We start from the raw sequence: 15,447 nt of genomic DNA on the forward strand, positions 1-15,447 counted from the left end.
TGAAAAAGAATAACATGAGTCTTACCTCTCAGAGCTAGCCCTGAGTTTCATTCATATTTCGCTGACTCGCACCACTCAGTGTCTATAAGAGAAATAAATAAATATACCTTTAAAACTCTATTTACCCTCCTAAATAAAAAAAAAATTAAATAAAATCAATCAATATCTAATAAAGATCTTTATTTCAGATTTTAAATAGATTTACAAACCATAAGAAAAAAGAAAATATAAACAAGAAAAAAAAAAAACATCAAGTGATCGTCAAAATATCCACATGTGCATATCAAGGTAGAGATTGTAAACAGTCCTTTGAAGCCGGGTGAAGCCAGAAAGGGAGACTCCCCGGGGTCAGGTTCACTCAGATGGAAAAGGATGTTTGTTTGTTTGTTTGTTTGTTGGTTGTCGTTTCTTTTCTTTCCTGAGGTGCTTGTTGTTGTTTTATTGTAATTAACTGCTGGGTCCCCCCCCACCACCCCACCCCAGTGATGCTGCCACCAATCAGGGCTCAGAGAACTGGGGGTGGGGTGGAGGCGGGGGGCGAGCAGGGAGGAAAGACGATAGAAGTAACAGTAGTTTGACAAAAAAATGAAATATCATTCACCCGAAAACATCGAAACACAGGGTGGAAGGAGGATCATTTGAAGGGCCGTGTAACGCTAATCAGTCAATTATTGATTGAGTGTTTAATATTTAGGGATGTGTCAGTTTGGTACTGTACAACTTTTTTCTGTTTTTTTTTCTTCTTCTTTTTTTTTTGTTGTTGTTGACATTTCTGTGATCCATTGGTATATTTATTTGTTCTTCCATAAACAATCCTGGGTTTTTAAACAATCAGGTCAATATTCTTAGCACTTAATACATATAAGATAGAAAACATTGCAGCTCACACCACAATTTGGAAGTAAAAGATTACATCAAAACAGCAAAAGAAGCCCCAAAAAACAAAAAAAAAACAAAAAAAAAACAGACAACCCTCAGCCCATTCACAATTCAACCGTTTTAGATAAAAATCGAGGCGAGGACCTTTGTCCATGGACACAATCCGGGACCCTTATAGCAGATCTAAAACCACAAACACGTCATAACAGCATGCTAGTGAAGAACCACATTCTCCTGTTCATGCTCAAAGATCAACCCCTCTACACCCCCACCCCATGCCTTTTTCTCGTTTGTGCGCTTCTTCTCCACACATCTCGCCTTGTTAAATGAGCGCACCTTATAAACGATCAGAGAATATTCACACACACACACACACACACGCACACACGCACGCACACACACACACACACACATAACAGAAACAGGGTTACAGCCGTGATGTTGACAGTTTTATCAGAAATACTGTTGGGTGGTGGTAACGTTTTGTCTTTGTCCTGGCGGTGAGACAGACAGACAAACAGTCTACATATACATTGGACAGATTTTTCCTTCTCGTGAATCACTCACGCTGCTACCTGATCTCCAGTGAGGTAACAGGGATCACTGATTCAGGTGAGTCAAGATGGCTGCGGCCAAATGGGGGGGGGGTTACAAAACAAAAACACATCCTGTACACGCAGTCACCTCTAGGGGGTGTGCTCTGAGAAGGGCTGGTGTCCAATCTTCTGCTCTGGAGACAATGTGCTACTCTGGCTTAGAATAACAAACCACCGAACAAGTATAAACAGAAAAAAACGGATGCGACTGCACATGTCTGTCTCTAAACCAAGGACACAGTCAGTCCGAAACCCTCGCAGATACAGACTTGGGGTTGAGAGCTGTCAGACCAGTCTGGCTCGAGGTGTTCCAGCCACTGTTGGAAAGGCTCAGCTTTAACTGCCACATTTAAAGCACTGCATATGAAGTAGATTAACTGACTGCATAGGTTTTTAAATACAGTACATTTGATTTCATGAGCAGCAGCCTTGGGCCAGCCGTTTCTTGATGCGTCCAGGCCTCTAGTAGCAGGTGCGTGTACGCCGAAGGCTGCGTGGTGGTCGGTAGAGGACGTTTGTGGGATTCTCATCTACATTCCATTCTTCAGTTCAGCTGTTCGATCTTACCTTTCTCACTCACATATAACCCCGAACAAATCTGACAGGTGCTGCTATAAATAAAAGTTGTTCCATCAGGAGGGCGCTGTTTGCACAGTATCTCCCCCACCTGAGACCTTGTGAGCCTGAATGCATCCCCCGACCCTGACCCCTAATACAAGTCATTCAGGTCTGCGAGAAAAAGGGAGTGAGGGAAGGCACGAGGGAGTGAACGGCTTTTTGAAATGGATAACTTCCCTGTATGGAGCAGCACAAGCCCTGCGGCTCAAAAAGGTCAGAGGTGAAGCATGAAAGGGCTTCAAACCAGAGGTCACACATACTTATACACACTCTCACACACACACACACACTTACACACTCGCACGGCTCAGAGACGGAAGTGACTCAGCTTTTAAACACATGCACAAAATTGCACTGTACGCCTATTTCTCCTAAATTAGCTCCCTCTGCTTGTTTTACTCTGATCTGACTTGTGACATTGCTTTCCTCCCGACTGATGACGTCAAGAAAAGGCACGCCCGATCCTTGGCCAAAATTTTTAAAAAGAAACTTGGCCATCAGACAGGCTTTGTTCCACTCAAAGCCAAACTGGGGGCAGGACTTTGAGATAAAGCGCTTTGGGGGAATTCAAGCCAGTTCTTGTTATCAGTGCAGGCGAGGAAGTCAAAACTCAATCTGTTCATGTGTGTAACCTCTACTCAGAAATGAAAAAATTAAAAAAGAAACGTAAAACAAACAAAAACAACTCTGTAGCTTTCTTTTCTTCAATGCATCTGGTTTTAGTGTGCATATTGTTGACTGCACGTGTGACAGGTGGACAGGGGGGGCCTGTGCTAAGTGAGGATGATGGGGTTCAGGAATGGGTGGGGGTGTCAGGGGGTGGGATTAAAGTTCAGTTCATGACAGAAGAGGGAAGGAGGGGTGGGGGGGGAAGTGGTCAGGGACGACGAGGGGCGGGAGTAACATCACAGGGAGGCGAGGTCAGGAGTCCTCCGTGCCCGAGTCATCTTCGTCATAGCAACAGTCCTCATCGTCATCCTCGTCATCGTCTTCTAGGTCCTCGTCGTCGTAGTAATCATCGTATAACAGGTTGGAACCGTCGTCTGTGGGTGGGACTTGGGTGCGTACGCAATACTCGTCCAACGTGATGGGAACCTTGACGCCGTCCCGCTCTGCGTCAGCTTTGGTAGCGAGCACCTGCTTCCTGTGAGGTGGAAAGAAAGGAGAGAATGAGATAAGGCTTTGGCCCCCGTACTTGCAGCACTGACAAGCTCCCAAATTAAGTGGGAAGAGTGCTCTCTGCGTGTGTTCTTCAGGGTACCTGATGATCTCAATGTACTCTCTGTCCTTGCCCTTGCTGTCCCTCCACTTGCGGTACATGACGGACGCGTCCACGTTGGCCGGAGAAAAGGTGTTGGGCTCATTGAGCAGAGAGATCACGCTGAGCAGGATGGTCCTGAGAGAGAATGGAGAGAGATTAAAATAGAGGAAAGGTGAAACAAATACAGGAGGAGGAACAGGAAATGGGGGGAGGGAAGGGAAGAGAAGGTGGAGGTGGAGGTAAGACGAGACAACAGACATTGAGAACACGGGACAAAGAGGTGTACAGAGATGGAAAAAAAAACAAAGACAGATGGACAGAGAGGAGGAGGGTGAGACATGAAGGTTAGGGTTTGACAACCAATCTGCTAAACTCCTGAACATCTATTTGTCTCATTCTGCTGAATTTAGCTCTCAACTCCAACAGTTGCTCATTAAAGACATTATTTATACTTTATCAAGAGACTGATCAGCATATAAAGGGTGTAAAAGGCTTGGCAGGTACAGTTTATCTGGTTCCTAAAACTGTTTTCATATGTGTGGATCTTCCCCCAGTTCTCTCACAAGCTTTCCTCTCTCTCCTTGGACCAAACTGTGGGACTGTTTTGTGTTTGTTTTACTCACCAGCTCGGGAGTTACAGAGGCATCATTACTGTGAACACACTTCTCTGCAGCTATGAGAGTTTGTGTATGTGAAGAATATAAACCGTACAAGAAAAAGCTGCAGGGGTTGAATAAATGTGTGTCGAGTAAATATCTGAAATACAGAGTTATGAATTACACATCATGCTTGAAAAACAACTGCCTAACTTTATATTTTAAGTAGAGCCAGTACCTGCAGATTATAAATGACTTACAGTAGCATTACTGCCTCTAGATCTTACATAAGTGGAGGCCGATAACAAATGGAGTGAAACCTGGGACGGAAATGTTGTGTGTCTGTTGAGTTGGTCAGTATTAATCACATTAGCGATTTTAATAACAATGATCTGAACGTTTCTACTGAAGAGCTTTAATTTCTCTGCTGAACTCTGGATTCAATCAACCACTGAAAACATCCACAATGAAGACATTTCCAAACAGCTGGTGCTTTCAGCTGCATTAGGACAATGCTTACTTTGGCAAACCAAAGATGACTAAGGAAACGTTTCAGGCTGCCTGTCATACCACGACAAAGTCATTACTAGGATTATCTGAAATGCAGGGACACTGTATCAATCCCTGTGAGGAAGGTAATACTTGTGCTGGGGGTTTGGATAGTGGCTGGAAGTAAGTCTGGTATTGCTTAAAAACTGGCTACAAGCTGCACTTAACACGGACATGTTCTGTTCAGCCTTCAGCCTTTACTGATTGGTGGACGACGACATATGAGGAGCAGTGTAGTTCTGTACACATAAGCATCAATGATGACACCCGCACACTGGCTCCAAACCTTTTTCAACATATCATTAACCCTGCTGTCCATGTCTCAGTCTACATAAACTTGGATGGAGAACATCATATCGCGTACCTGACGTTCTGTGTGGGGTTCCACCTCTCTGAGGGCAGCTCCCCGCTCTGTGGGTCGTCCACCGGTGGGTGCAGGATAGAGATGCACACATCCCCGTTCTAGTGGACACAAGATTATATACCAGCATGTTTAGTTAATGTTTTAGTTACTACCACTTAGATGCAGTTTATACTTATAAATACAGACAAATACAATATCAGGACCCTTGTATATACAGTCTTTATTAAATATCTTAATATATGAATGCTTTCTATATTTCATAATATATTAAATCTTATATTTGGTTTAGACTCAGCATTTAAAAAGGTCATTACCTCGTAAATGTTAGGGTGCCACATTTTGGTGAGGAAACGGAAAGCAGGTGGAGAGTACGGATAGTCGACTGGGAACTTGATCCGAGCCTGAGGGCGAGAGAGGATACATATTAGCAACATGAGAGGCAGGGTTCTTCCTTTCTGACAGACAAGTCGGGACTACTTCACTACTTCACACCAAACTGTTACCATTTGGGAAAACTGTTTCCACTAGAGGACGAATCCTTCATATTATTTCAGCGCTACAGTGTGTACTGGCTTGGCTTCACACACACAGAATACTTATGCTAAAACTATCTTGCTGATGGACACAGACACACTCGCAGTCTCCCAGGGCTGAATCCTAAATGCAAGTCTGTACAATCCCACACACACACACACACACACACACACGCTGAGGAGTGAGGGCTTCAATATGAAAGCTTTTCTTAACAAAGACCTATGTTTGCAGCACCGGCGGCAATGAGAAGCTTCTGAATGAAACACCTCCACAATCATGCAGATCAGCTTCAATGGTGATTGAGAGAAAAACCTAAAAATAGTAGCTGTGGAGTCATGACAAACCCTACTGAGGTGGCTGGGCATGGAGGAGCTAATGACAGTGTAATGTAATATGGTGTGCAGGGAGGGGGGGGGGGGGTCGCTGTGCATTCAGCTGCCGAGTGTGCGCAGCTTAGAGAAACACGGGGCGAGTGAGGGGGCTGGTTGGTTGGTGGTGCGAAGACATTGTGGGGGTTTGTCCTCTCCAGCTGTCACTGCAACCCAAGACAATCCAGTACCCACCCGTGTTCTGCTATTATATGTGCCTGCACTAACACCAGACCCACCCACCCACTTCACACACACACACACACACACACACACTGTATAAAGACAACTATGAGTTGTGTTTGAAGGACCCCTCCTCCTGTTCCATAAGGCGTGCTATGGGAGGGATTGGGGGGGGGGAGAGATACACACAGACTACACTGATTATACACACATGCACGTCACTCACAGCATGAAACCTTCTGCTGATCCCCCATCATACACACGCGCACACACACACACACACACACACACACACACACACTTGCCCACATTCGCTGATTCGGCATGGTCAGCTGGTCCTCGCCACAGTGAACCAATGAGCAGGAGGGAGGGGAGATGGTGATGGGGTGGTAGTGGTAGTGGGACGAGGCTGAGGAGGGGGGTGGGGGGGTGTTTCAGTAAGAATAAAAGGGAGTTGCGCTCTATATAATACTTTTGCTCTAACATTAAGCTTTTATCCCTCTTTGCATGCACTGAAGCCTTTAACCCTGAACCAAACATCAACGCACAGAACCAGATGCTACGAGTGGGAGCAGTAATAGTCACAGAATCCGCTGTTGTTTACCGCAACCCGCTAGAGCTGAATAAACCTGCTCTCACTGTATTAAAACCAGAGCGGAGAGGAAACACTGACACAGTCCTGAGAGAATGCCGCTTGTAGGAAAAAAAAAAAAAAAAAAGGAAAACACAAAACAAAAACAATAAAATCCCCGGCTCTGACGGACTCTGCCAGAAAGCTGGCGGGCCCTCAGAGTGCAAGGTTCAAGCCAACATTGTACACATTACAGGCTGGCAGTAGTGCAGCACATAGCAGCCAGGAGGTGGAGGAGGACCAGGCAGGCCACAGTGAGGGCTTGGTTTGTCTTCCAAAACAATATAAAAAGCATCTAAGATCATATCTGTGCACTGGTTGAGAACTGGACAAAGAAAATCCTAGCTTGTATAGTTAGGAAACCTCCCCTCTCTCCATCCGTCCAACATCATGTCCGACTCACTTTTTTTTTTGTTGACCCAATAAGACACAGCTTGGCAGATACAGGATTCTTTAAATAAATCCCACCATGGTAGCTCTCATCAGTGGCCATTCAGTGTGACTCTCAGAATTTAAAAAAGGGTGATGGAAATGGTGCAAAGGAGAACTAGAAAGCATCCCGGCAAAGTGTAAACCTGTGTCAGTGGACAATGTGGGCTGTTTGTGCTCCAAGATTGCCCCCCCCCCCAAAAAAAAAAACACAAGAAGTAATAGAACGAAAAGCTCCTGAAAGTTTGAGATGTTTAGTGCACAGTTCTCTGAGCTACCTTGGAAACAAAAAGACAGTCAAACATGAAAGAAGATATATTATGTCCAACTTTGAGGCAAATGTACAGCAAGAAACAATGCATGGATATTAAATTTTGACCTGTCCATCAACACTGCCAGTAATACAGCTTCATTTATCACAAACATGTAAGTCTGAATGCTAATGAGCCATATGCATTAAGGATAAGCATTGATCCCTGCAAGAAGGTAAGAGCATGATTTCACAATGCGGCCTATAGCCAGAAGGCTTTAAAACCATTTTCCTCGTAACATAATGCCACAAACTCTATGCAAACAAACTCTATGCATACAAATAGCATTTAGACAGGCTGCGTGGCTCATTCACTATGCTGCATCTCATCAACCAGACTGAGGAGCAGAAACACAAGACCGAGGAGGAGCAGTTGTGATGATGCGGCAGGGTCTTAGAAAGCTAATATCAGTTTTCTTGCTTCTCTTTTATTCATGTTTGAACGGGTCCGTATCTCTGCTCCTACTTTCTCCCGAGAGGTTTTCTGGATCAAACAGTAACAGGTACCAGAGAAGGAGGTGTCGCTTCTTATGAGATCTCTGCTTATCACAGAGTGCTGGTACATTTTGTTGCAACATGCTACTGCTGGCTTACACGGTCAGAAAGTGATTTGCTCTGAGAGGTGGACATGAGGTGCGGGAGAAAAAGGAATACAGGTCACGTCAGATTGATCTTTCTATGAAGAAATCTTTCTTGGATTGTGACCTAAAAAAAAAAAAAACTGCCTTGAAGAGAAGGACAGAGAGCAGGAAGGAGGGAGGACGTGCCCAACCTGTGGAGAATGACAAGCGAAGTAAACCAGGTCAATGCGAAGACCCTGAACAGAACAAATCATTCTGTTCCCCCGGTGCACCTCCTTACACACACACACACACACACACACACACACACACACACACACACACACACACACACACACACACACACACACACACACACACACACACACACACACACACACACACACACACACACACACACACACACACACACACACACAATGATGAAGAAAAAGATCCTTGTGTAAATTCCTCAGTTTAACACACACGAGAGATTATCATGTTCATACCCAACAGGCCCCTGCCTCATTAACACAGCTCTCCAACCACAAGGAGGAGGAAGTAGAAGAGAAGTTAAAAGGATCAAAAGCTGGAGTTTTGTTACACACTGAAATTTCAAACAGCTTACGCAGCGTTGTTTCAGAGGTGTGATTACCACACGGGTGCAGGAAGAGAAACAGAGCACGCAGGCAGCTATAGGCTTCAGGGGAAGGTTATAAGTGTCTGCTGGGGCCTCACACTCACCTCTGCTCGCAGGAGGCTCCCCTTTCAAAGGGGGCACCACTGCGAGGAAGGGCCCTGCCTTCTCTCGATCCGGCTGTTTCTCTATTCCCTCTCTTTTCCTCTGCCCTGCTCTTATTTCTGTGTGACACAGCCAGAGGGGGGAAACATGACTCTGCCAGCCCAGCCAAGCCCTCTGAAACCGGGTTGGGTCCTCTTGCCCGTACCCTCCCCTCCCCACTGCTGCTGCAAGGCTAGCATGGAGCCTGTGAAGCAGCTCGAGTGAAGCAGCATGAACAAGAGAGAGAAGGAAGGCAGGCTCAGACACAGTCAGCTGCTCAGCACAACTGTCAGCTGACAGATGTAGCGACAGGCAGGCCTGGGCCGCAACCGGAGGGAAAAACATACCTTTACTCATGTTTTCTGGGAATAACTGGTCTGTCTCCATTTAGTGACTTTAAGCTAGCACACATGAAGGCGTCCACAGCTGCAACGATTAGCCGATTCATCTATAGACAAAAAATTCACCAGCAACTATTTTGATAAACGGTTATTCAGTATGAGTCGTATTTTAAAGGGGAAAAAAGTTAAGTCCTAAAAACCTGGCTGGTGCTATAGCTCTTCTATGACAGTAAACTGAATATTTTTGGGTTGTGGACTATTGGTCGGGACAAAACAAAAACATTTAAGGACGTCACCTTGGGCTTTAGGAAATAGTGGTCAACATTTTTCACCATTTTTGGACATTTAATAGAGAAAATAATTCATTGAGAGTTTGCAGAGACCCCATTTACATCGTAATTACATCCAAATACAAATATGAAGTCCTGTGTCGCCCCTCTCTCTCTTTTTCTCTCTCTCACACACACACACACACACACACACATATACACACACTATAGTTTGTGCTGTACATCACTATGAGAAACCTCTATGTGAAACACACCCAGATGACCTCATATTTGTAGATATAGGACACACTATCTTTTTCTGCTGTTCTGACACAAAACGGAGCTCAAAGAGGTCAAATCTGAATCGACAGTCTCTGGGGTCGCAGAAAAAGCAAAGTCATAGCTCTCGAGCGGAGTTTCTGGAGCCTTTAAGGGCTGCTGTTGTTTTTATAAACCCAAGAAGCAGATACAAAAAAGTGCTGTAATTAGTAATGGCTCGCTGTGAAGTCAGTAGGACCATATCAATTATGTTCTGTGACTTATTAACTCTTCAGATATTCATTTTCATCATTTAAAGTGATTATATTGGAGGTATCAGAACACATCTCAGAGAGGCAGAACTGGGATTCAAATCAGCAGCAAGTAGCTTGTTGGGTACTTTTTTTGAGGAAATGCAACCATCTCAAACAAATAAACAACCAGTGAAGCAAAGGGGCTACGCTTTGTTGAATGTTCCCAGATTGAAATGTTAAATACAGGCAAGTATGATGTTGGTTGATCTTAAAAAGGCGTTTCATAAAAGTAAAAAGTGTCACTTCCTGATTTTACAAAACTGTCAAAAAAATGGTGAGGAGAGAACAGACGGAGACGGAAGAGAAAGAAGAGCTTACAGAATAAAAGAGCCCGACCGTGTGTCAGTTTGCTTTTCCCTCGGGGCTCAAAGGTCCTCATGACAAGTTAAATTTAGATTAACGGACAATATATTAAACAGGTTTTGGAAGTAAAATGTATCGGCCTTACATGTGAGACTCACACCTGAAATCTGAGAGGCAAGTTTAAATGTCAAACTTCCATACATTTAGACTCAGAGACTGTTATCACTTCATAGTTTAATGTGTCCAACATTTAACTTACTGTGCAACATTCAAGCCTCTTATGATGATTTATGAGCACTGAGCAATTAAAATTTTGGACAGGAAGCCGATAAGATCACATCACTGCCATGTTATTAATTCAATATGTTGACTTTTGATCATTGATTATACTAGGCTGGTGGTACCGGGGAGGATTTGTGGGTTAGGGTTAGGGTTTTTTGGGTTGTGTTGTATGTTTAATGTTTTATAAAATCAAAACTGGGTCATGATTGGGAACATTTTAATCTCAAACTGAAACATGTAGTCACAACTAAATTATTTGTGTCTTGTGCTCTGTGTATTTTATGCAGTTCAGTATGTATTTATCGTTGAGGTTCACATATTTTAGAGGCCCATAAAGGGACAGTGACTACAAGGCTAGAAATGCTGCAAGCAACATGAAGCATTAGCTCATGCTACGTGCTAGCTGCAACTACTGATCATTTTCATTTTCTGATCTATTGTTTATTTTCTCAATTCATCGTTCAGTCTGTAAATATGTTTCTATAAATTGTGGAAAAAAATTTAATTCACAGTGTATGCTAAGCCCCCTGTGATGTGTTCAGTTTGCTTGTTTTGTCCAAACAACAGTTCAAAACCTGAAGACATTCAATTTACTGTCAGAAATGATGAAGAAAAGCAGACAATCTTCAAATCTGGAAAGCTGAAACCAGGGAATATTTGGGATGTTTGCTTGAAAAATAACAATTATTTGACTATCAAAAGAGTTGCAGGTTAACTTTCTGTTGATGAATCAACTAATGGCAGCAGGTCAACATGTCTCTAAACAAAGAGACATTAAATACATAAATGGTATTAGTTAAGACCAGTGATCCACCACTAATTACTCTCAGCTAGAACACAACTTTGACATCAGGACATGTTTTATGTCTTGGTCAGGAGTAGAAATGATAAACCTGACAGCATGTAAGATCATCCATGTGATTAACATTTGAAAACAAAGTGTCCATATTTAAAGCTCAGGTTAACACTGAGTTTGACTACATAAATCAGGCAGTTTACACATCATAAATCACTGAACCTACTGGACATGTAAACTGAATGAATAACAACATGTAAAGTAAGTCACTGTTAAACACTGTCCACTCTGAGCACAGACGACCTGGCTGCTCTGCTTCATACATGTCCCAGGACCCTGACTGGCCCCCTGCCAGAAACCACCAGACCCTCAGAGCCTGCAGTGATAGTTCACTTGACAAAGCTGAAGACGTGCACACAAAGGACTTGAAGTGCTGATCAACGCTCAGTTTATGTAGTGTTTACTTGTTTATGGTGGATCTTCGTTATCTAAGTGACATTTTGATATGTCACAGTCCACTTTGTGCCTGCAGTCATTATACATTTGTCAGCTCGACTCTGTGTGAGCTACACCCAAAATAAAAGGCCTAACTCAGCCAGGTTTCATGTGATGTCACTACCTGCCTTGTTTCTGACGAACACGCACATACAGTGTGTCATAAGTACGTGTTTGTGCGGCTAACCTGGTCAAGACAGGCTGTTTGCTTTGTTTTTTTTTTTTAAGGAATATGGCGAACTGGTTGGATGGAAACCTAGCACAGAACAATGAGTCACAGCCATGCGGTGGATTTCACAGCCAGGCTGTGCATTCCTGGCCCGACAAAGGAATCCTGTACACAGCACCCCACACAGACACACTGCACCGTCTATGGTAGCCTGGCTGTGGCCCTCTGCTTCTGTTTACAGGCTTGAAAAAGACCAGGGGCGAAATGAACAAGCTTCTAAAGTACTGGATTCACAGAGCAACGAGCACTGTGCAGCTCAAGTGATGGTTTACAATCAGAGAGCAGTTACAATATGCTGGGACACAGTGGGAGCCATCACTTATACATTACAATTGTGCTATTATATGAAAACAACTATGGCTAATGCGAGACTTAGCATCATGAGCCCAAAACAAAAAGCCTTTGTAAAGACACCATGTATGTATGTATGTGTTTCTTTATTATTATCATTATTATTATTGTTATTATTTTTGCCTTCTTTAAAGACAAATTTAAATCTTGTTTTAAGGCCCTGACCTATATTATTCCTGTTTTCCCCCCTCAGTATTATGGCACTATTGTACCACTTTAATAGAAACTCATTATCTTTTGTTTAATATACAAGAAAATAATCTAGGGCACGTTTGAAGCAGACCAACCAGCGCTTTATTTGACGTTGCTAGTTGAGGTAATGAATCAAAGTGCTTCATGGGACAAATACCCATGTTAGACTTGAAACAGTGAGCAAAAAACCCCCTCAGTATTTCATACAGGCAAATAATACACATAACACACACCATGCTATCATAATGTGATGACAAAGTAAATTTAGAAACTACTGTAAAACATACATATGACAGGTAGTGTGTTTAAATGTGTATAGTTCTTCTCTTCACTAAGGTAATCTATTTCCATCTAATATTGTGTTTTTCCCAATGAAATCTGCTTCAGGATACATTTTTAAAGACATTTAAATTCAGATTAGTTCTTGATTGAGCTTTTAATAGAAATATTTTACCTAACAGAGTCACTGTATTTCTTATTTGGGGACAGTTTACATCCAGCAGACCCAACCTAATGTTTAAAGGTGTATGTTTAAAATAAATGTGTGGCCTTAACCAATTTAGGATATTGGCCCACATGCTTGCAACATAAACAACAACTTCCTCCTCCTCATTACAGAATCTACATAATGATTGTTCAATGCTACACATGTTAAGTTGATTTCTGATAGCAGTCATTTCATAAAATATCTTCAATTGAGAGATTCTAGAGTATGAAGTATTTGTTGTTTTATAAATTATTCTGTAAAAATGGTTTCTAGGGTTTCAACATATTAAATTCAGACTGTATGCAGGAAAGCAGGGAGGCCTCTGCTATGTCAAATGAAATGATGAATTATTTACTGTTGTTTTGGATAGCCATTTCTGATACCATGTAGTAGGTGCACAGACCTGCTGCCTGCATCCACATTTTTTTTTTCAGCTAGTTGGGAAAGCTGAAAACATATGATTGAAGTTAAAAACATATAGCATATCTGACCATACATATGACACGTATTAAAAAACAAACAAAAAACAACACCCTCAGCATTTTGTAACATCTGAAGTTGATTTTTACACACTTGTTTACGTTTGACTCAAATGAACAGTCTCTGCTATGGCAACACATGCAAGGCCAGTCTATATTTACATTGCAGGGTGTGTAGCCCACAGTAGCAAATATGAGTCCATCTGCACGTAATGCCAACTTTTAACTGAACAAAAACTACAAACAACCAGTAGTTCACATGTCAAGGATCAGAGCCATGCCAGTGTCTGTACAGCTGATGTTGCGGTCACTTAAAAAAAACATCTTATATCATTCAGCATTAACCTAAGAGCCAGAGAAAAAAAGTTTTAACCTAGATTTTATTCAACTGAGACCTTTCAGAAGCTGATAACTCTTTATCAGTATCACAAAGACATCACAAAATGGGAATAACAGATCTGTGAAACCAACATATCTTCACTCTCAGGGGAGGAAGAGTGCTTGAAAACAAACTGAATAGATTATGAGCTGACATAAATCAGACAAGCAATGATGACTGGGGCTGTCTGCATTTCAAAAGCAAGGTTTATGTGCTTTATGGTGATTTGCATACACAAACAAAAGAAGCCTCTCCAACCTGGGGGCTATTGATGAACTTAGTAGTGACTAACACAAAGGAAATTATTGAATCAGTTAAGATGATGAACTGGCCTAATCATACTAACATTTAAGCTCAAGGCAGTTCTGCTAACAACCTTTGTTTCCTGTTAACACAAAGTTTAGTCAGTCAAATGTGTCGACCGCCACTATAAAAAAGAGACACCTTCACTTGATCTCTATTTCAAAAGAAAAATAAGCTAAAGACAAAGAAAAGTAACAATGTCTGCTTTGTGGGAGCACTAAAATGTGATCTTTCTGACTCAACTGAGTACATTTAAAGTTGGACAAAGACGAGAAAAAGCTGTTTTTTTAATCACAATAAAACAGGAAACTGACAGTCAGCTAAGTTAACGATATCAGCCGGTGCTCATGAAGACGGATAATGTTACATGAAGTTGTTTCTTTAGGAGTATGAATCAACCTTTCTTTACTGGCTAAAGAACAATAGATCGACTGCTAGCTAACATTAGCTACTCACCTTAAAATAACCACCCTCGTAGTGTGTGTTTGGGGGTCCGAATATCGCTACTTCCCAGTTGTACATGTCCGACTCGTCCACCAAAGTTATCTTGAACCCTTCGACCGGCTCGTCTTGGAGACTTTTCATCTCCAGCATTAGTGCTTTTTGGGAACTGGCTACATGATGTCCATGCTGAGCCATATTCCACAACGATTTGTATAAATATATATCAGCGACCCAAGGACAAAGCTAGCTCGGTACAAACAACAGCTCACAGAGAAGAAAGGGGCAGGAGAAGCAGCGGGGACGCGTTAACGTTACTTTCCGTTTGTATGCTTCCTAAACGGGACCTGACAAACGCGACTCGGCTGTATTTGGTCAGAGCTGGTGCGCCTTCCTCTGTTGTTGTGAACAATCCCGGGGAGCCCCAGTTATTACCGATCATCTGAATCTACTGCTGTCAACTCAAACATATTAGCTAATCAGTTTCCGGTTACGACTGTCGAAATAGTCTCTCCTCCCCCACCGGCATTCCGTAGAGAACCGCCCTACTCTGCCTCTGATTGGCTAGCACCCGTCGCCTTCGTTTATTGGATTGGGTGAGACGGTTGGGTTAGATAAGAAAATCAGAGTCACAGCCAATCAGAGGCAGAGCAGGGCGGGTCCTCTCAGAATGCGGGTAGGCGACAAGAACTCCTTTTATTTAACCGGTATACTAGAAGATGTATTAATTTTATATTGAACAAAATTACCATTTATTTTGTTGTTATATATATAGTTAACGAGGCTAAACTAGGCTAACACTAAATATTGTTATTTTTTTATAGTCCATTTTATGTGGAATGATATCAAAATTACACCAAAACGTAACC

The 15,447-nt window shown here is 42.5% G+C and overlaps 1 protein-coding gene across 1 annotated transcript; it reads right to left on the minus strand.

Annotated features, from left to right (window-relative positions):
• Positions 1-165: 165 nt before the first annotated feature.
• On the minus strand, positions 166-15,006 carry cdc34a (cell division cycle 34 homolog (S. cerevisiae) a). Its single transcript, XM_053321685.1, has 5 exons — positions 14,594-15,006; positions 5,178-5,264; positions 4,864-4,961; positions 3,355-3,489; positions 166-3,237 (listed from the first exon to the last, which is right to left on the minus strand). Exons 1-5 carry the CDS (start codon positions 14,774-14,776, stop codon positions 3,015-3,017), a joined length of 726 nt encoding a protein of 241 aa, XP_053177660.1. The 5' UTR covers positions 14,777-15,006; the 3' UTR covers positions 166-3,014.
• Positions 15,007-15,447: the final 441 nt, after the last annotated feature.

The sequence above is a fragment of the Scomber japonicus genome, chromosome 7, assembly GCF_027409825.1.
Source record: "Scomber japonicus isolate fScoJap1 chromosome 7, fScoJap1.pri, whole genome shotgun sequence".
NCBI classification, from domain to species: domain Eukaryota; kingdom Metazoa; phylum Chordata; class Actinopteri; order Scombriformes; family Scombridae; genus Scomber; species Scomber japonicus.